Source organism: Cervus elaphus, chromosome 22 (genome assembly GCF_910594005.1).
Source record: "Cervus elaphus chromosome 22, mCerEla1.1, whole genome shotgun sequence".
Taxonomy (NCBI): Eukaryota; Metazoa; Chordata; class Mammalia; order Artiodactyla; family Cervidae; genus Cervus; species Cervus elaphus.
In genome coordinates this window covers 4138466-4160785 of record NC_057836.1, presented here as the reverse complement: position 1 = coordinate 4160785, position 22320 = coordinate 4138466, and the positions used below count along the sequence as shown (strand labels likewise).

The 22320-nt window shown below is 44.9% G+C and overlaps 1 protein-coding gene across 3 annotated transcripts in view; it reads left to right on the top strand.

The window, feature by feature from the left end:
- ATXN10 (ataxin 10) overlaps positions 1–22320 on the top strand; it is a 140292-nt gene that overhangs the window by 11319 nt on the left and 106653 nt on the right. For all 3 annotated transcript variants that reach the window (XM_043880862.1, XM_043880865.1, XM_043880864.1), the window contains exons 2-3: positions 13823–14014; positions 20509–20591. In XM_043880862.1, the coding sequence (XP_043736797.1) occupies positions 13823–14014; positions 20509–20591 (275 nt within the window). The remainder of the gene's footprint in view (positions 1–13822; positions 14015–20508; positions 20592–22320) is intronic.

The following is a 22320-nucleotide window of genomic DNA, read 5'->3' as shown; positions in this document are numbered from 1 at the left end:
CACCTTCACTAGCTTTGTTCATAGTGATGCTTCCTAAGGCCCACTTGACTTCACAATCCAGGATGTCTGGTTCTAGGTGAGTGATCATACCATCGTGGTTATCTGGGTTATGAAGATCTTTTTCGTGGAGTTCTTCTGTGTGTTCTTGTCACCTCTTCTTAATATCTTCTGCTTCTGTTAGGTCCATACCATTTCTGTCCTTTATTGAGTCCATCTTTGCAGCAAATGTTCCCTTGGTATTTCTGATTTTCTTGAAGAGATCTCTGGTCTTTCCCATTGTTTTCCTCTATTTCTTTGCGTTGATCACTGAGGAAGGCTTTCTTATCTCTCCTTGCTATTCTTTGGAACTCTGCATTCAAATGGGTATATTTTTCCTTTTCTCGTTTGCTTTTTGCTTCTCTTCTTTTCTCAGCTATTTGTAAGGCCTCCTCAGACAAACATTTTGCCTTTCTGCATTTCTTTTTCTTGGGAATGGTCTTGATCACTGCCTCCTGTACAATGTCACGAACCTCCGTCCATCGTTCTTCAGTCTGTCTGTCTGTCAGGTCTAATCCCTTGAATTTATTTGTCACTTCCACTGTATAATCATAAGGGATTTGATTTAGGTCATACCTGAATGGTCTAGTGGTTTTCCCACTTTCTTCAATTTAACTGTGAATTTGGCAATAAGGCGTTCATGATCGGAGCCACAGTCAGCTCCTGGTCTTGTTTTTGCTGACTGTATAGAGCTTCTCCATCTTTGGCTGCAAAGAATATAATTAATCCGATTTCGGTATTGACCATCTGGTGATGTCCATGTGTAAAGTCTTCTCTTGTGTTGTTGGAGGAGAGTGTGTACTCTGACCTGTGCATTCTCTTAGCAAAACTGTTGGCCTTTGCCCTGCTGCCACAGAAGGGTATGACTACGTGGCGGTGGATGTGGTGGGTAGGGGCTCTTTGTTTCGCTCTCCAGTCCCCCCCCCCCCCCACCCCCCGTCTCCGTGTTACATGGTACGTTATACGCTCTATACGCTTCAGTTTGCATCTTTAATTTTTGCTCTGTTTTTGAGTGCTACCAGTTTTCATACATAGAGAGCTAGATCATTAGCTTCAACTGTTGTAGAGTGTACGGTCATAAGATTACATCATCATTTATGTACCTTTTCTTACTGTTGGGCATTTGGATTTGTCTTTAATTTTTGGTAACTCCAACAGCACTGTAGAGACCATCTTTATAAATGCCTCCTTGTATACCTGATCTGTTGGGTTTTTTCTCCAAAGTAGAATTTGAGGTAGGAACTTGGGTGAAGTAATTTAACAGTAGGCAAGCCCCAGCAATCAGAAGTGTGGGAGAGGGGAAGCTAGGTGTGGAAGGAGAGATAGCTGACGTAAGGATGCCGTATTCAGTGGCGGCTGTTGCAGGCAGCTGGGGCTCAACCCCGCTGGGGATCCCTGGGGGAGGCACCTCTGAATTGTCTGAGCACAGGGGTCGTGAGAATTGCCCCTTGGGTCATTAACTAGATGGGCCAAGGGTGTGCGATGAGGGACACCATGAGCGTTTACTACAGTCTGCCCTTCTCCTGAGACCTCTTGCCTGACACTCTCCACTCAGTCTCGGACTCTTGGAGGCCAAAGCTGTTTGGAGTCTTAAGGAAGAGGCCCCACAGGCATGTTGGAGCAGTGAGTCCGGTCCCTCTGGTGCAGCCTGTCCTGAGGCCGTTAGTGGACAGTCAGCTTCTGACTCCAGCTTCCAGTCTGATCTTCTCCGACTCTCCAGCATGTCCCTGGGCTCTGATGCCGAGGGGGCTGAGCCCTGGGTGGCCTTGCTCTTGTCAGCGTGTGGTTGCTGCTGCTGCCTGTTCATTGTTATCCCTGGACACAGAGGAGCCAAGAGACAGCCCATCCAACCCTGAGTTCAGACCCACTCCTCCCTGCCCTCCGCATGTCATTGCAGCCCTGGCTCTGCGTGCTAATCAGGGGCGTTACCCCTCCAGTGTCGGCACGTCTTCTTTGCCTGCTGGTTTGCTAGCTTGAGAATCTCAAAGTGCTTGTTTTGTGGGTCTACTCTGAGGCACCCCGATCCTTTCTGTGCTCCCTGATGGAGTTCTGTGTCCTCGACTTGGGCTTGGCCCAGCACCTTCTAGAGTTGCAAGGTTGGGAAGCACACACTCTGAAGGGTTGTCACAGAGAGTGCTGAGGAAAGGCCGGATTTTCCTAGGGTTAGATTTTCTCTGTGAACTTTTAGTTTGCTGGTTCACCTTGAGAGATTTGTTGCATTTTCTGCCTTTCGGGGCTCACTGTTCCCTGTATAATCATGTTGCCCTTTCCTCTGCCTTCTTCCCCAGTGACCCCAGCCTAAGGTCAGGCCTTCCTTCTATTGATTGTTTGTATCCTAGCGATACTGGGAGCTCGTGTAACTGGTCACCATGCTGGCCAGCACTGTGGGCCACGTCCCGTCTCTGAAGTTCCTGGCTCCCTCCTAATGTTGGAGGTGCACAGCTTTGCATGTGACCCACACATAGGGCTACACTGCGCGTGTGTGTGGTCAGTCGTGTCTGACTCTTTGCGACCCCATGGACTGCAACCCACCAGGCTCCTCTATCCATGGGATTCTCCAGGCGAGAGTACGGTAGAGGGTTGCAGTGTCCTTCATCCAGGAGCTCTTACTGACTCGGATTGAACCCAGGTCTCCTTCACCTCCTACATTGGCAGGCAGAGTCTTTACCACTAAGCCACCTGGGAAGCCCAAGGCTGCACTGAGTCTGGCTCTTTCCTTCTCTCTCCAGATGCCGGTCACCCTGTCCTGACACTGATTGTCCCATAGCGGCTCTGATCACCACAAGGTGCAGTGGTCTCCATCGTGCCGCAGTTGAGTTGCAGATGACCTTAGATCTTCTGCCTTATGACCTGGGTGCTTCTGCCTTATGTTCCTCTTACCTCTTTCAGAGAATTGCAGTAGAGTATTGTGATCACTTAATCACCTACCTATCCACTAGAATGAGCCCAAACCTGAGGGCAGGCTTCTTACACCTCTGTGTCCTCAGGGCCTCCTTTAATACCTAGCACAGAATGAGCCCTTGGTTGTGTTTTTATTACTTCCTTAAATAGTTAATTTCCTGGAGTCAGCATAGGAAGGGCTCTGGCAAGAGAGGTATAAAGCATCAGATGTGACAGAGGGTCGTAGAGGTCAGAAATGTTTTGGTGTCCCTCATTGCTTGCATCAAGACATAGACTAACATTCATAGGGAAAAGGACTGTTGAGCACTTGAGAGGCCGGCATAATGTAGAACTCGGAATAAACAGTCATCTGCGTGTACACAGGCTTTCCCCAAACACAACTGAGCCTCTGGCCAGCAAGTCTTTGGCTGCACCAAAGACAGCAGCCGAAACAAACAAACAAACAAACAAAACCCACAACACAGAACAAGCCCCCTTCAGACCCCCATGAGTTGTCAGCTTAGTGAAGGGCCTCATGCTGTCTTGACTCAACCATGACTCAGATCAGCTGTGCTGAGAGAGAACGTCAATTATGCAGCACTATAAACAGAACTGTGTGGAGTGTGGTGACAGTTCCCTTTATTTTTACCTGTGCCATGAGCTGGACTGCCACACGGAACCACTCGGGAAGGTGTTCTGACTCAGCTTCAAAATACAGATGTGGTCAGTGTGAGCCACCCCGCACATCCAATTATCTTAAATGGACAAAGCAGACAGGAAGAAGTTTGAGCCAGCAAATCAAAATAAATAAGGTTAGAATGGTGACCCACTGTGCCCTCAGAGGAGAGTTTCTCAGCTCTTTTCATCCTCCTAGTCTTTTGTAGTGGTCCCTGGACCAGAGGGTGTGGTCACTGGACTGTGGGCAAGGACACTCATTCAAAGGCAGAGGAACCCTGGGGCCCACTGCAGGCTGAGTCAATTTCTGATGGCCACAAGCCCAGAGAAGTCCCATTAGAGCTAAGAGTGTAATGGAGCGTGACTGAGCGCAGACCTTAGCGGGGCTGCTGCTGTGCACAGGTGACCCGACCCCCTCACCAGGAGCCGGTTACTGTTGCTGTGCCTCGGGGGGCCCGCCCCCAAGCAGCCAGCTGTCAGCCGGCCCCCGTTCGTGGTCCCGGTTCCCTCTCCGCCATTGGTCGGGGCTGCATGAGATCCTCCCACAAGCAACCAGTTGTCAGTGAGCTACTGTTAGTGGTCCTGGTTCCACTGGGGCGCCTTCTCTTAGCCAGGACCAGGAAGGATGAAAGTTGTGTCTTGGGACCTTGTCTTTTCTTGTCAGAACAGAGAATAACGTTCGTTTGGTAGATTTACAGGAGCATCGCTCCTGACTGTGACCTGACACCAAGAAGCTTGCAACAACTGACTGTGCCCCTCCCTCACCTTTCCTAGAAAAGGGCTTTGCTGAAAACTTGGAGTTGTTAAGGCGTGAGCCACCCATTTTCTTGCATTGCCCTCAATAAACCTGTCTTTGCTCCAGACTCTGACAGTTTTGGTATTGCCTGGCGTCTCTGTGCATTGGGAACGCAGACTTGCATTTGGTAACAAAAGACAGTTTGTAAGTGAGGGATCCACTTATGATGGCCATGGAGGAGTGTGTGTATGTAGTGCTTAGCAAGGTGCTGGGCACGGCATAAGCACAGTTAAGTACAAGTGGCTGTCATCCTCACTGAGAATATTATAAAACTATCAAAAGAGATTAGATGGTTATACAGTGATATGATAGGAAAACTCAGTAACACAGAGACATCACTTGTCCCCAAGTTGACCTGTGGTTTCAGTGCCATTCAAAGGTAAAATTTCAGCAGGGCTTTTGCTACACATTTACAAGCTGATTTTCTAATTAATATAGGAAACTAGGTTTTCTTTTACTCACTGGTTCCCTTAAGGCTTTGAACTAGGTTTTCTATTACTCACTGGTTCCCTTAAGGCTTTGTATAGAACCTTTTTGACTCCTCGACTTTTAAAACCCTTCCCATGTGCAAGGGGCTTTCCTGATGGCTCAGTCGGTAAACAATCTGCCAGCAATGTAGGAGGCTGTCTGAAATGCAGGAAACCTGGGTTCGATCCCTGGGTCAGAAGATCCCCTGCAGTAGGAAATGGCAGCCCACTCCAGTATTGTTGCCTGGAGAATCCCCATGGACAGAGGGGCCTGGTGGGCTACCGTCCATGGGGTTGACACGACTGAGTGACTAAACCACAACCATGTGCAAAATTCCCTGTGTCTTCAGCCTGTCTGGACATTCTTGTCATTGTCTTGATCTAGGTGAAATAGGGCTCACTTCTAAGAACAAACCTTTCCCAGAATGTCCTTCAAGTGGGCTGTGTTCTCCTATATCCTGTGTATTGCTTAGCTTGAAGGTGTGTAGGTGTGAAGGTAACTGTCATTGCTGCTTTCAGAACTTTTTCCTCCATAATCCCTGCAACTTTCCATATCATGCCATCAGAGTATATAGCTCATAGACAATCTCTTCTACTGTTAAAAGTTCAGGTTTTCACTCTCATCCCTTGAAGAATCTAACTGGTTCACTGTGACTGCATTGCTTCTCCCATCTCAAGTCTTGGCTATTGTAGTGTTTACACAGATGATCCTTTTCATTACCCTGACCTTTTATTTCTTGACTTTGAACACCTCTCGCCTCCCCCGCTTCCCCCTGTCTAACCACACATTGCGTGTGCTACCTAGGCCTTGTGACTAACCATGGCTGCATGCCCTCCGCAGTCTTGATTCCAAGAGTCCCGCTCTGACTGCCTGTTCTGTCTTGTCTCTCTCTGGGTCCCCTACTCCATCAAGTCTTCAGCTCCCCGCTGGACACGCGGTCTGTTGATCCTACTCCTTCCTATTCTCTGTCCCTTCTGTTCCTTATAATCACGTATCCCTAAATCCAGGTTAGACCTATGGATCAGTGATAAAGCATTTCCTTGTATACATTCTCACTTCCCTTGCCTCCTCTTCTTTGTTACACTTTGCTGGCAAAACTCTAGCTCTAGTTAAATCCAATTTGCTGCTGCTTTTCCACTTGCACCCAAATAACTGAACAAGGATGGAGAAAAACGCAACAACATACTGATTGGTCTTTCTGTAACTGATGATCACTGACCTTGTGTAGGGATTTAGTGCCATTGCCCTGGTCCGTTTGACCCTTCCGCTTTCCTGGTCAGCTGGCTTATGCCTTTTGCTCTCCCTCAGTCTCCACTGGTTCTCCCTCATCCTCATTCTCAGCTTCCTATGTTTCCAGGAATTCCCGCTTTCCTCTCGCCCTGCTGCCTCTGTCTGTCCCCATAGTTTGCCTTCCCTTAGGTACTGTGGGTGAACTGCCCTTCTCCACATGCCAGCCCCCCTCAGGTCTGCACATATTCCTCTCCCTTTTGCATACATTGCTCCAACAATTCTCTTACCTCACCCCCTCTTTCTTAAATCATCCGTTTTACCCTTTCTATTGGATTATTCTCATCAGTTGCTGAATCTGCTGTAATTTTTCCCATCCTAAGAAGAATCTCTCCCCCATTTCCCTCTTTTTTTTCTCCCATTTATATAAACTTCTCTGAGGGTTTTTTATATTCATCTGCTACAGTTTCCCGTTTCTCTTGAACCCATTCCACATTGCCAAGCCCCTTGGTCTTCACCTAAAATCCTCATCTTCTCTGCTGGTTGACGTCACTCATCACTTCTTTCTCCTTGGAACACTGTCTTCATTTGGCTTCTAGAACCCCACCCTTTCTGATTCTTCTCTTTTATTGGCTGTTCTCTCTGAGGTCCAGTGCTCAGTCCCTCAGAATTCTCCCCACCTACCTGTGCTGTTGTGATGATTGCCTTCAGTCTTTGGGTTTGGTTAGAGTTGGTGATAGCTCTAACACTTTCTGTAGCTGGACTTTTCTCCTGATGTTTAGACTTGTATGTTCATCTGCCTACATCACATTTCTGCTTGTATTTCTAATAGGCATTTCAGATGTAGCAAACCTCAAACTGAACTCCTGATATCCCCCCTCCCCCAATATCTTTACAGCAGTCTTCTCCAGTTCAGTAAACAGCAGATACATCCGTCCATTTATTGCTTAGTCCAGAGTTGGGTCAGAGTTTGGCACCATCCTTGACTCTGCTTCCTCAGATGCCCCTCATAATAATTTCTCATCAAATCTCATTGACTCCATCTTCAGAATATATTCAGAGTCTGGTCTCTGCTTATTATGTCTGCCATTGTCCCCTCCTCTCCCAACTGCATCCTGGAAGAGTGTCCTAACTGATCTCCCTGTATCTTTTCTCTTTTGCTGTGATCAGTTGTTTACAGAATAGCAGAGGGATCCTTTAAAAGTGAAAGCAGCTCACTCTGATCAGAACCCTCCCTGGCTTCTCATCAGGTGGGTGGTCCTTTCAGTGGCCTGCAGAGCCTGTGTCTAACATATATTCCTAAATCTGAATGGAGTTGCTTTTTACGTAAGGCTCCGATTCTGTTTTTTTTCCCATATGACTGATAGTTGTTCCAGCACCTTTTCTAGAATAGTCTGACCTTCTCCCTGGGACCTTTAGTGCCAGCCCTGCCATCCGCCAGGTTTCTCTGCATGCAGTTCTTTCCTGGACACCCTGTCTACTTCTGGGCATCCTGCATTCTCTTTGCTTGCTTTCCTTGGTATAATGCATGGGAGAATCTGTTCTGATGAGAGATGCGTTTTCAGTATGGTGAGGACACTGGAGGAGGAGACAGGAGTTTTGGGGGGATGAGGAGAGGACATTTATTTGAAACCCTTCAGACCTGGGGTCAGAGCCAAATTTCGATCTGTGGGCCAAAACTGACCCGCCACCTGTTTTTTCTTTTTTTTTTTTATGTTAATAGTTTTTGAGTTAAGACTGATTTTTACATATTTAATGGTAGGGGAAAATAAATGAATAGAATTCCGTGATACATGAAGATGATGTGAGCTTTAAATCCCAGCGTCCATAGGAAGATTTTCACTAGAACACAGCTGTGTGTGTTCATTTGGATGCTGTCTCTGACGGCCCTAACCCTGTAGCAGCGGGGCAGTTTGGACAGAGTTATCAGGTCCTCACAGCCTGAAATGTTTACTCTCTGGCCCTTTGCAGAAAAAGTTTGCCAGCCCTGCAGCTCTGTCTCAGGGACAGCTTGAGAGTCCTCGTTGTGACAGAAGAGGAGAAGACAGTGTATAAAGGAGAGTTTTGAGGTCTGCAAAAATGAGTTTCAGACTTTTGTGCAGACTGTTTGTGATAGGAGCTAGAGATGTTTTTATTTTCTGTTTTGGTTCCTCCTAATGCAGTCAGATCAGTAAGAGGTTTATGGTTTTAAATAACAACCAGTGGTTGTTATTTTAATCTCTGAACTTGTGTGTGTTCTAATAGTTTTCCTCAGTGACAGTGGTTAAACTACTCTAAAGCACGTGTGCCAATTTTTAATTAAATCTCAGGTATTAGAATAAATCTTTTAACAAGGATGAAATTCTTAGTTGTAGTGTTATAGTGACAAGCAGTTAGTTTCCTTTTCAGTAGGAGGTCCCACTGATGAATTAACTGTAAGATGTGTGTACAGATAGTATGTTAGGCCTCTCTAAACTGCTACACATAATCACCGGTAGTTTTCTTTAATTTTACTCAAACGGGACTTGCCAAGATTAAACCTATAGATCTGTTCAAACTTGAAGGAAATGAAATTCTACCGTTTGTATAATTCAGAGGCTGTTTTTGTGCTGTAATGTTAACATTTCATTTCTAAGTTGTCTTCAGGGTATGCATTCCTATCTAAAAGGAATGTCTAACGGTTGGATTTTAATTGTCTTTCTAAGCACTTTCGGCTTTCTCTGAATGAGGTAGCTAAGCTTTTTAAAGTCTTTGCGAATATTTTGTGTTAGTTTGGTTGAAGCAGAAATGACAGCAATTTTTATTATAAATAACATTTATAACATACGAACGATTGATCTTCACTAGTTATTTCACTGTCATTAATCATTATACATACTTAGCTGTGCCGTCTTGACAGTGAATATGGAATTTGCAGACAGAGTACATTAGGACCACTTTGTATCTGTGCTGCCAAATAGCCTCCATTCAAGGCCATGGGGAAGGTAGAGAGAGTCAGATGCTTTCCTCCTGGTTACTGTTCATGGAGAGCTTTCTTTGTCCTCATCTGATGAAAGTTGTGTATTACAGTGCATTAAAATGTGGTGAGTAAGATCTGTAGCTATTTATTATATGTCTCTGAAGGAAAAGGGTTTTTCCCCCCTCTTTCACCCTTTATAGAGGGATGCAGACATCTAAGAAATAGTCTCTGCTTTCAAGAAATGTAAATTGTAGTTAATTGGGTTACAACGCCTCTCCTTTCTCTCCCCCTTTAAGCTTACCCACTGTATCATGTAGTAGGGAAGAAGAAATTAGCTGTTTCTTAAATACCAAGCCTACATCTTAAAATATGACCCTTTTTCCCAAGTGTTTGGGCCCAGGGGTGTGGGTTTCTTAATGGGTGAGTTGAGCTGGTTCCTGGGTGTTTACCTGGTTCTGGTTGCTGCTGCAAAGTACTGGTCCCTTCAGGCCTGGCGCCTGACTGCGGGCTCAGAGCACACGCTCCGTAAGTGTTTGTTCCATGGGGAGCCTGTGAAGCAGTGAGATGCCACTCTGAAGATGTGACTAGTCTTGTCTCTGTTTTAAATGTGAACAAATGCAAATTAGTGAGTGCAGCTCTGGGCCTTAGAGGTACAGAAAAAATAAGATCTTCTCTTTTTCTGGGATCTCTAGTCCAGCTGGGGTGGTGGACCGGCTCAGTGAATGTAATCCGATGTGGAGAAGTGTTATTCCATGCTGTGGATTGAATTCCAGGGGAGCGTACAATACTCTGAGGAGTTCCACCAGGAGCCCCCGGGTTCTTTCTTCCAGGCAGAGGCTGGTGGGGGTGGTATGAGGAGGGATTCTGGTGGAGGGTGCATGTGTGAATAAACCCAGAGGACTGCCAGTGCCTGCTGCTCGCAGGAATCCACGTGATCACAGGCCCCATTGATTTTCTCTTTGTATCAAAAATGTAAACTATTGTGTGTGGAATAGATGCTGCCAGGATTACTCTTGAGGAGCTGTTAATAGTTATTTGTGTGTCAGGAGTCTTTTGATTGACTTTAGTTCAGTTAAACATTTTTCTTTTGGCTGAAAGTGTAATAGAGGCATGGTGTAATAGAGGCCTGTGTATGACACACAGAAAAATGTGTAGCATTGGAAATTGTTTATTTGGAGTAGTTCCTGAACTTACTGATTGTTCTATGCTTGGAATATCAGTTACCCAGTTTTCCTAAGAACAGTGCTTTTGTTTAGTGTAGTCTGTTATTTGTTGTTTGCTCAGTTGCTGAGTCGTGTCCGGCTCTGCGGCCTCATGGACTGCAGCATGCCAGGCTTCCCTGTTTTTCACTATCTCTCAGAGTTGGCTCAAACTCATGTACATTGAGTCGGTGATGCCATCCAACCATCTCATCCTCTATCTCCCCCTTCTGCCCTCAATCTTTCCCGGAATCAGGGTTTTTTTTTTTCCCCAGTAAGTTGGCTTTTCACATCAGGTGGCCAAAGTATTGGAGGCTTCACCATCAGTCCTTACAATGAATGTTCGGCTTGATTTCCTTCAGGATTGACTGGTTTGATCTCCTTGCATTATAGTTTGATTTCAAAGCTTTTGTTATGCTCCACAGCAGTTTTGAGTAAAATAGATGTTAAAAAGAGTGACACCAGAGAAGACCATTCACAGTAGGGAGGTGGTACCTATGTGAGAGGCAGCTTGCGAAGGACTGGCTGAAAGAAACTACACTGGCTTCTTTCTCTCAGGTGTAGACACATGCTTCTTAGTCATCATAGTAGGAAAAAAGAGGCTTTATTGTAGCAGATTATTGAAGTTGTAGAGCTCTACTTTTATTTGACTGGAAGATTAAGTAATAAATGTCTTTAAAACTTTATGCAGATGGAGCAGATAGAAGTAATTAGGCTTATTCTTTGTTGTAGAAATCTTGATCACTCTTGGCATTCTTCAGAATTCTTTAAACCCTTGGGTATTTTCTTTGTGTATTAATAGGGCCTGCTCTATATTTAGTACTGTTGGAGCCCAGAGCATGCCTCTTCAAATAAGCCTCAATGGCATGTTGAGTTTTTTGAATTAAAGTTACTTAAGAAAGAGCTGATGCAGGAGGGCCCCTCTGACCCTCCTGTCTGTGTCTGAAAGCAGGCAGTAAATCTCCATGTGAGAGGTACCCTCCCTGACTCCCGAGGCAGAAGGCCGCTATCCCCCTGAGACTGATTCAGGGCCCAGAAGCCTGTATGAACAAACCTGGTGTCTTCTTGAATTTACTATCCAAGTGCAGACTCTGGTTAGGTTCTTCGCTAACTAAGCACCCAAGCCTGTTTCTTTGTTCTGTCAGTTCCTCACAAATGTATCATTTCCTTGTCTAAAAAGTATAAAAGCTGCCTGCTCTGGCCCACTTTCTTGGTCCCGTTTCTAGGAGACCTCCATGCACACAAATTAAAATTTCTGTTTCTCTTGTTACTCTGTCGATTTTATTGTTAGTCCAGCCTGGAGAAGTCCAGATGGGTAGAATGGGAAATTTCCTCCCCACCCCCCACCCCCCCCAGCAGTGCTCTTTAGAGCTGTCTTGATGGAGTTAGTGAATGTTACTGTCTCTGAAAGTGGCTTATACATTTCATTGTTTTATCTGGTTTCTGAGGCTGGACTAATGCTACAGTTCTGAACTTTGACTTTTTTAGTTGATTACTCAGTCACTGAGAGCCTGAGTCAAAGCTTCATGATCCTTGTTTAGAGAGGGCTGATGGCGGGGAGAGGGGGAGCAAGTTATTTCATGGGTGATTTTCCAAGTTTAGTTGGTTAATTTATACTGTTTCTTTCTGAAACAAAATTTGAAGTGCTTTAAAAAAAAATACTTTGTAGGTCATCAGAAGTAACCAACTCATACCCCATGGAAGTTCTTCTTGGTTTGGAGCATAGATCAAGAAGTGGGAACCGTGCTTTCTTTCTTTGTTGCCCACAAAGTGTTTTTTACATTATTGAAATAGGTGCCAACGTTTAGAAATCAGATTTAACATGAAAATCTAGCTCATCTTTTAAAATAGGCAGGTGTGTCCCCTTTCCCCAAGCCTGTACCAGCCATAGGCTGGAGCAGAAATGATAGGACTTAAGGCTGCTTGCTTTCCACAGCCCACACTTGGCCCAGCTTGCCACTCAGGGTACTTACTCCACGACGTCAGACATTGAGTAACTCTAAAGAGATTCACTAAACTTGAACAATAATTTTTGTGTATAAATTTTGTGTAACTTTAGTCTAACAGTATATAAATTGGGGGAAAATGTAATACTATTGATATCCGTAATCAAATCAAGTTACCGAGCAAAAATAAATAAATACAGCTAGATAAAATAAAAGGTAAGGGAGGAAGTTAGAGGGGAGGGAAAAGCCAGATAGGAAAAATACAGTTAGCACTCAGAGTCACGCTGAGGAGTTTGTAGTGTTAAATATGGGTGGTGGCTTTGACTCCATACTTCTTAAAGGCAAAGACAGGGAAGAAGACATGATGAATAATGTGATTTATTCTGTCCATCCTTAAGGTGAAAAGACGACACTTGGAGTACAAGTATTTATGGTCCTGAAGCTTCCAGAGGGGGTGTCTCAGTGGCTTGGGGCACTTCAGTGGCAATGGTTATGTGGAAATGCACTTCACTCCAACCCCCCCTCCCCATGGTCTGGCTTCATCCAGGGGTGAAGTGTTCCCCTTCACTCCACAGTGAGAGCACAGAGAGAAACCTCACGTGGTCAGAACTGATCTGTGAGCATCTCTTCAATTGTCTTAACAGCAATCTGTCTTCTACCATTAAAGCAGACTCTTGTTTCTCTAGGGGATTCACGGAATGAAGAAATTGGCTGGCATTTAGGTGCTGTGTTGCACACAAAAATTCTTCTCTTCATAACTCAGAGATGATAGCCAGTACGGGCAGTGCTCCTGGCGTCAGAGGCGTGTGGGAAGCGAGGTGCAGGCTGCGGGGGTGGGAACCGCGCAGGGTCCTTGCCTCCCCCAGGCACACGCTCTCCCGGGAAGGGCACTCGCACTGGCTCGCTCTCAGCTCTCTCTCTCCCTCTGCGTCTCCCTCTGCTTCTGTCTCCTTCCCTCCTTCCCACTTCCCGAGCCCCTCTCTCTCTGGTTGAACGTGTATAAGCTCAGAAAACTGCTGTTGGCTTGCTGTATCTGAGAATGCATAGTGTCTTGCCCCCCAGGCAATCCTTCATGAGTTTTCTTTCTCATAATTTTACTTTAGGTACAGATACTGGGTAACAGAGGACGTGGTTATACTCTCTGTCCAGATCAGGAGATGCAGAGATTCTGTTTTGAGAGCAAATCTGTAGCCCTCATAGTCAACAAAAGAATCCGAAATGCAGTACTTGGGTGCAATCTCAAAAACCTACAGAACTGACCATAAACAGTCACTGTAAATGGGGATTTGGGTTGTCGTGGGGAGTGGAAGTCAAACAGTTTCGGTTGGGATTGTGGCTCCGAGGGTCGTGAGCTTAGTGACGAGCCAAGTTACTCTGACTCCTCTCTCTGTCTCAGTTATCTTATCTTTAAAATGGCAAGGACAGTGTTGGCTTCATAAGGTTAACGCGAAGCTTCAGTAAGATGACACAGGGAGTGGTTGGTGAGTCGCTCAGCCTGTGTAGCTCTTTTGTGTCATAAATCAAGGAGCTGAAACAGATAGGCCTAACCCACCTCCCCACAAAATTAAGTTAGCAGTACAGACAGTGTTCTGAAAAGGACGTTTGGAAGTTAGTCTTTTTTTTTTAACTGATGTACAACAATTTTATCATTTTTCAGAGAAACAGCACCCAGGACTATCTTCCAGAGAGTCCTGGATATCTTAAAGAAATCTTCTCACACTGTTGAGCTGGCCTGCAGAGATCCATCCCAAGTGGAGCACCTGGCTTCCAGTCTGCAGCTGATAACGGAATGCTTCCGGTGTCTCCGGAATGCCTGTATCGAATGTTCCGTGAACCAGAATTCAATCAGGTACTGTTCTTTCTAGTTACATACATGCCTTTGATTATATGGGCTTCCCAGCTGGCACCAGTAGTAAAGAGCTCGGCTGCCAGTGCAGGAGATGCAGGAGATGTGGGTTCAGTCCCTGGGTCGGGAAGATCCCCTGGAGGAGGGCCTGGCAACCCAACTGCATTATTCTTGCCTGGAGAATCCCATGGACAGAGGAGCTGGTGGGCTACAGTCCATGCGGTTACAAAGAGTCAGACACGACTGAAGATACCTAGCACACATGCCTGCTTTGATTGTATTTCTTTGTGTCTGTGCGTGCTGGTTCTGCCATGTTGGCTTATCCAGTAGAAATGATTTTGGCATTACAGCTGCCTGTTTAGATTCAGACTGTCTCTCCACATCTTGGGGACAAGTGTTCTGCAAGACTTGCCGTGGGAGACTCTTAGATGAACTTATAAAGGTACAGCATGTTTAACATTAAGATTACCTCCGTTTCTTACTTGTATTTATAAGTTTAGAAGTATTTGGTTTTCTACATAAAAGTGATTTGAACTTATCTTTGATCCTTTGATTCTGCCTGCCTAAAGGCGTATGCAATTCTAGACTTCACTTATTAGTTGTAAAAATTTAATTAGTTTTCATGTTTTAATTAGTTGCTCTTGTCTTTACTTTGAACAGGGAGCACTTCGTGAATTTCTCAGCTTTCCTTAAGATCCTGTAAACTTGCCAGCTTACGTCCACCTAACTTACAATGTACGACTAAAATGTCATTACCGAGATGAGGGAGAGAACTGCCTGTGCTGCTCTTGTTCTCCTACAGGTTACACTTTCCTCCCAGGACTGAGCACCTTTCCTCTTTGGTTTTATGGAATCTACTTTTTATTAACAGTTTTTACTTGAGGTGAAGTCAGAAGCCATAGAGCATGCTCACCTTTATTTCCGGGACTCGAGTGCAGACAGAGCCCAGGGGCCTTGCTGTCAGCTGCCAGGATGAGTGAAGGCGACCTGGTGCAGAAGCCAGTGGAGGGGTTCCCTCCACTGCCTGGACCGTCTGCACCTGAGGCTTGGATGTGATTAATGAGATTCTTTAGATCAAAGGAGAGGACGGGGTGGGGGCGGGAAGCGAGGCTTTAACCTCAGCACAGAATTGAACATGGCATCCCATGCAGATAAATGGATAGACACGGTAATAATCTTGGTAATAATAGTTAACATTGAGAAAGTGTAACTAGTTCTATGCTAGATGCAGCAGGCCAGAACTGAGTTTATTTTGTCACTTTCCAGGCAGGTAGGCCTCTAGTGTGACAAGAGAGGGAAGGAGACCCCTGAATGGATATGCTAACCATTTGGGGCATCAGCTTTTGGAAGAACCATTCCTCTAGTCAGAAATACAAGAGAGATTCCGGTCAACCTCAACTAAAGCTGATGTTGCCAAGCCTGTCAAGGTTCAGATCTCAAGAAAAATGTATTTTTCTGATGTTTTAAGTTATTAAAGGATTAATTAAAAAGTAGGATGCTGTTAGGGCCTAGGTCTTTTTATAGCCTTTGTCTGAAAATTGCGCTTTGTGTGGACTGCAATTATTTTTTGCCAAGGCTATATGGAACATGGGATTTAATAGAGCAGAGCAAACAATCTGAGTCATATGGAATTTCAGGAAGTACTCAGAGAAGCCTGGTAAGAGTAGTCAGCCCCGCCTGTGAACACGACCCTGCTGCTGGGGCCGCTGTGCTGTCACTGCACAGAGCCAGGTGAATAGTTCAGGCTCTGTGGCCTCTGTCAGAGTGGTTCGGTTCTCCCGTTGTTTGTGAGAGCAGCCATACATAGTACGTGAACAAACGCATATGCTGTGTTCCAATAAAACCTCATTTGTGAGCATCGAAATTTGAGTTTCATAGAATTCGCATGTCATGAAGTTGCATTTATCTCCTTCCCCAAAATCTGGCTGACAGAAGTAGGCAGTGCGCCCAGTCGCTTGACAGCTGTTTGTACGTGTAAAGGCAAGGGCTGCTACTGCTAAGTCACTTCAGTCGTGTCTGACTCTGTGTGACCCCATGGACGGCAGCCCGCCAGGCTCCCCCGTCCCTGGGATTCGTCAGGCAAGAACACTGGAGTGGGTTGCCATTTCCTTCTCTAGCGCGTAAAAGTAAAAAGTGAAAGTGAAGTCGCTCAGTCGTGTCCGACTCTTAGCGACCCCATGGACTGCAGTCTACCAGGCTCCTTTGTCCATGGGATTTTCCAGGCAAGAGTACTGGAGTGGGGTGCCATTGCCTTCTCCGAAAGGCAAGGGCAGAAAGGGACAATAGCTTCTTCTCTTCTGAGGCAGGCGCCGAGCCGCGTTTACCTTTACTTCTGTATTTGAAAAAAGAGGACAGGGGCAGTGCCATCTGCCCACCTGGGCTTGGGTAGGGGCGAGAGGGTCCTCGCCTTTGCACACTCACCCTGACGCTCGTCTTTAGCAGTGAATGTCTTGGCCTAATTCTGATTCTTGTTGAGAAGAAGTGAAGAATGTAGGGAGCCATATGAGTTCCTTTTGCTGTTGTAACAAGTTACTGCAAATATAGTAACTTAAACCAACACAAATTTATTATCTGACAGTTTTTGAGTTCAGAAGTCCAAAATCCATTTTTCTGACCTAAAGTTGAAGTGTCAGCAGAGCTGGTTCCTTCTGAGTCTCTAGCAGAGAATCCATTCTCTTGCTAATCTGTTAGTAGCTTCTAGAGTCTGTCTGCTTTCCTTCCTTCATGGCTCCCTCTTCCCATCTTCAAAGCAACACTGTAACATCTTCCAGTCTTTCTGACTCTGACCATCTGGTGTCCCTCTGATAAGGACCATTGTAGTTACATGAGGCCCACCTAGGTAGTTCAAGATAATCTTCCCATCTTCAAGTTGTTAATTTAATCATACCTAGAAAAGTGTCTTGTATTTTCTGACCAGTTCTTATTCTCCAAAAGCAGCCCGGAGTCCAACATTTCAAATCCATTCTGACCCTAACTACCTCAAGTTAGTGATGTCACATCCCATAACTTCATGACTCAATCCCACAGGACTGTCCCACTTGATGCCAGGGGCAAACGGGGTCCCCAGGCTACAGTTTTGCCCAGCCAACTACAAAGTCAGGGCTTCCCAGGGTACCTCCAGGTTTGATAATTCAGTAGAACGACTCAGGGAACTCAGGGAAGCACTTTACATTCTATTACAAGTGTCCTGGAAAAGGAGACACGGAAGGGATACTCAGGATGGGGCAGGGCACAGACTTCTAGGCCTTTTCTAGGCCTGCCATCTTCTAGACACTTTGGTGTGTTCATCAGCCCATTTGAAACCTTTCCAAACTCATTGTTTAGTATTCTTCATGAAAATTCTGTTACATAGACACGATTGGTTGGATCATTGGCCAATGGTAATTGAACTCGGTCTCCAGCTGTCTTCCCTTCCTCTGAGATGGGCGGTTGAGTTGAAAGTTTCAGCTGTCTGATCTGATCTTATGGTTGGTTCCTGTGGCAGCGGCCCCCTCCTGAAGCTGTCTACAGGCCCGGTGATAGTCACCTAATTTATTAGCATAAACTGAGGAGGGTTGAAGGGAGCTTGTTAGGAATAACAATGATAGTCACCTAATTTACTAGCATAAACTGAGGAGGGTTGAAGGAGCTTGTTGGGATTAACGAGAGCCCTTCCTGTCACACAGGGACTTCAAGGATATCAGGAGCTCTGTGCCAGGAACCTGAGGACAAAGATTAAATATCTATTTCTTATACACACCTCTTTTGCCATGTGAGGTAACTTTCAAAGTTTCAAGTTTAGTATGTGGACGTTTTTCAGTGACCCTTATTTTGCCTAGCACAGTCTACCCTTTGGCCCCTAAAGATTTATGTCCATACTATGTGCAAAATACGTTCATCTCATCCTGAGATCCCTCAAATTCTTGACCCGTTACAGCACCAACTCAAGTCCAAAATCTTAGATCTAAGTCTCATTAGCTAAAATGTCCCAAATCTTATGTCTGAATTATATATGGTTGAGATTCTGGGTATGATTCACTCTGGGACAGAATTCCTTTTTATCTCTGGGCTCGTGGAACTGGACAGCAAGTTGTCTGCTCCCAAAATACAATGGAGGAACAGGCATAGGGTAACAGTTTTAGACATTATCCTCTAAAAAAGGAGAAAATTGAGGGAAAAGAGGAGTCATTGGTCCCAAGCAATTTCAAAATCCACTTGGGCAAACTCGGGTTTTGAGGCTTGGGAATAATCCTCTGTGGCTTGAGGCTCTGCCCTTGCTCTTACCCTCAGAGTCATCCTTCCTTTTTCTTGAAGGGTAAGGGTAACATGTGTTTTCACCCGAATAGTTTTATCAGCCTATTTCCTGCTCATAGACTTTTGGGAGTTTAACAGCCTTCTTTCATTCTTTCTCTGTGCATCTCATCCATGTTGGCAGAGTTTCTACTGGTATAACATTCTTAAAAACCTCGTGGGTCTCACGTGTATGTCATGGGGATTTATGCACCAATGAGCAGTACAGGATGTGCTGTCGAGCTTTCTCAGATAACCCATCTCTGTTCCTGATTTCTGCTGAGATGACCAGAAGGAATGAGGAACATGCCTGATCTCCTTAAAGAGCTCTCTGGGTGACTGAACACTCACCTTTGAGTTCTTCTAAGTCATTAGCACAAGCTGGAATCAAGATTGCCCGGAGAAATATCCATAACCTCAGATATGCAGATGACACCACCCTTATGGCAGAAAGTGAAGAGGATCTAAAAAGCTTCTTGATGAAAGTGAAAGAGGAGAGTGAAAAAGCTGGCTTAAAGCTCAACATTCAGAAAACAAAAGATCATGGCATCTGGTCTCATCACTTCATGGGAAATAGATGGGGAAACAGTGGAAACAGTGTCAGACTTTATTTTTTTGTGCTCCAAAATCACTGCAGATCGTGATTGCAGCCATGAAATTAAAAGACACTTACTCCTTGGAAGGAAAGTTATGACCAACCTAGGTAGCATATTAAAAAGCAGCGACATTATTTTGCCAACAAAGGTCCATCTAGTCAAGGCTATGGTTTTTCCACTGGTCATGTATGGATGTGAGATGTGGTCATGTATGGATGTGAGAATTGGACTGTGAAGAAAGCTGAGTGCCGAAGAATTGATGCTTTTGAACTGTGATGTTGGAGAACACTCTTGAGAGTCCCTTAGACTGTGAGGAGATCCAACCAGTCCATCCTAAAGGAGATAAGTCCTGGGTGTTCATTGGAAGGACTGATGTTGAAGCTGAAACTCCAATACTTCGGCCACCTCATGCAAAGAGTTGACTCATTGGAAAAGGCCCTGATGATGGGAGGGATTGGGGGCAGGAGGAGAAGGGGACGACAGATGATGAGATGGCCGGATGGCATCACTGACTCGACGGACATGAGTTTGAGTAAACTCCGGGAGTTGGTGATGGACAGGGAGGCCTGGCGTGCTGTGATTCATGGGGTTGCAAAGAGTCAGACACAACTGAGCGACTGAACTGAACTGGAGTCATTAGCAAAAGGTTGTTCAGCCACACCCTTGGCTTTCTCTCCAGAGCACACTTTCCTAACAGTGAATATTCTAGTTTTCAGTGTCTTTTGCTATCTGGATGGATCAGGAGTTTCCCAAATTATACCTGGCTCCCTTTTAGTCTGCTTTATCTCTCCCTCCTTGCATTTTTACCATGTGTAGCAAGAGGAAATCAGGCCACACCGTCAGTGTGTTGCTTGGAAATCAGCTCAGCTAAATATCCAGTTTCCTCTTTGGCTAAGCCTCTGCCATGGTAGAAAAAGGATTGCCTTTCTTCCAGTTTCCACTCCCGTTCCTCACTTCCTTCTGGGATCTCACCAGCAGTGCCTTCAGTGTCCATGTTTCTACCAGTGATTTGTTCAAGGCGTCTTGGCTTTTCCTGTCATGCTTCTCAAAAGTCTTTCAGCCTCTGCTTGTCGCCAAAGCCCAAAACCATTGCGTGTATTTTCTCTCTGTTACAGCAGCACCTCATTTCTGCTACCCAAGTCAGGGTCTTGTTGCTACTGTGACAAATTACTAAAGCTTAGTGGTTTAACACAACACAGATCTATTATCTCATAGTTGTGGGATTCAGAAGTCTACAGTGGGTCAGCACGGCTGAGTCCCTTCTGGAGGCTCTAGGAGAGTCTTTTCCTGGCCTTTTCCAGCTTCTAGAGGCTCCTGCATTTCTTGGCTCATGGCCACCTTCTCTGACTCTTGTAAGACCTGTGATATACTGGGGCCACCTGGTTAATCTGGGATAGTCTTTTCATCTCAAGGTCCTTAATTTACTCACCACTGCAGAAGGCTCCTTTGCCACGTAAAGTGACACATTGATGGGTTTGGGAGATTAAGATGTGGGTACCTTGGAGGGCCATAAATCTGCCCACCATAAGAACTGTTAGCCAGTGGTCTCTGCATTCTTGGGATCATCATTCAAAGTACAGGTTTAAGAACAGGAATGTGTCTGACTTTGTCTTTTTTGAACACCTTATACAGGAACTTGGGTACAATTGGTGTTGCTGTTGACTTGATTCTTCTTTTTCGTGAACTGCGAGTGGAACAGGACTCCCTGTTGACAGGTAACTGACAGTATTAATTGTGGATTATTTATATCTTTGACAAGGATTTAAATATCATTGCTTTGAGTATTACATCGTTCATTAGAGCAAATGTTCTATATGTTGTGAAACCAAGAAACTTCATTAGTGATATTAAAGAGTGATCATAAAAGAAAGTTATAGTAACTTCCTTTCCTCCGTTGTAGGCTGTGTCTCCTTCCCGCATTCATAAGTCGCAGTCCTCACCCTTGGTGCACTTCTACATGTGATTACCTGTGGAGACAGGGCCTTTACAGAGATAATTAAGATGAAGTGCGGTCACAGGGGTGGGCCCTAATCTGACGAGACTGGAGTCCTTACAAGAAGGGGAGGTTAAGATACAGACAAGTGCAGGGGGCTGAGCACGTGAACACAGAAGATGACCATCTGCAAGCCTAGGAGAGAACACTCAGAGGAAAGCAGGCCTGCTGACCGGAAGAAAACAAATTCTTGTTCAAGCCCGTCAGTCCGTGGTGCTTTGTGAAGGCAGCCCTAGCAGAGGGAGTGTCTTCTAACACGTGTGGTGTGTCAGGCCCTCTCCTAGGTGTTGGGTATGATCTGAACAGTGACCGTAGCACACAGACATGTCTGTCTTCAGGGTGCTTATGTTCCAGTGAGGGCAGCCTTGCATTACATATATTAAATAAGTCAGATATATAGCATGACAGAGAAGGAAGTTAGCTCTGATTATTAATAGCTGCTGATGTGGGGTTAAGAGGAAACCACGCTCCTTAATATGAAGATAGGAACTCCTCCCAGGCTTTTGGGATGTTTTTGGTTCTTTGGCTACTTGCATCAACATGACTCCTTTGGACAGGGGTTATTGTCATAACATTATATTTTAAAACACAGAATTTTAACAGATGATATCTTTACCCAAAGAATTGAAATACTTGTTGGTAAACCTGTCGTTTAATAAGAACATTTCAAATGTATTAAATATCCAGTTTATAAAATGTACTAGATGGGAGGTGAAGAAAATTCTTTTTTAGTAATAATTCAATGAATCATTACTTTTAAATGAGAAATTTCCAGCTGTATTTAAAATATGATTTGATTTATAAGTTACTTTATACACAATTCTTAATGCCTATGCTTACATAAAGTGAAGCGTACTTCTGTGAGTGTTAGTGGGATGCTGCTGTGAGGAGGTAGAGAATTTGAGCTGATCATTTTCCTTCACAGGCCTGGAAACTGAGGCCCACGGGAAATAGGCTAAGTGAGCTGTTGGAGGTGCTGCCTGGCTTGGTTTAATTCTCATTCTACTGTGATTTCTTAGTATTTTCATTTAAGATGCATTTGTTAAGATTCCTGCATCATTCTATTTGACTTAGAATTCTTCCTCTGGGATGTTGTAATTATTTACTTATTTGTTTTTATTTTATTTATGTTTTTTAAAGTTTTTTTGGGGCAGTGGCTCACACCACATGGCATGTGGGATCTTAGTTCTCTGACCAGGGATCAGACTGGCACCCCCTGCATTGGGAACTCGGGGTCTTGCTTTAACCCCTGAACCACCAGGAAAGGCCCTGTAATTATTTTTTGAACTAATTAAATCATGCAAGAATTTGCACACAAAGTGTTTGCTCTAAGTTTTTTGAAACAGCAGTAACTTCTTGAGTATTCTCAATTTGGTAGGGTGTAGGATTAGGTTGTAAAGTGTTTTAAAATGTTATGTATTTAAAAGTATTTTCGTAGCTCCATTTTATGA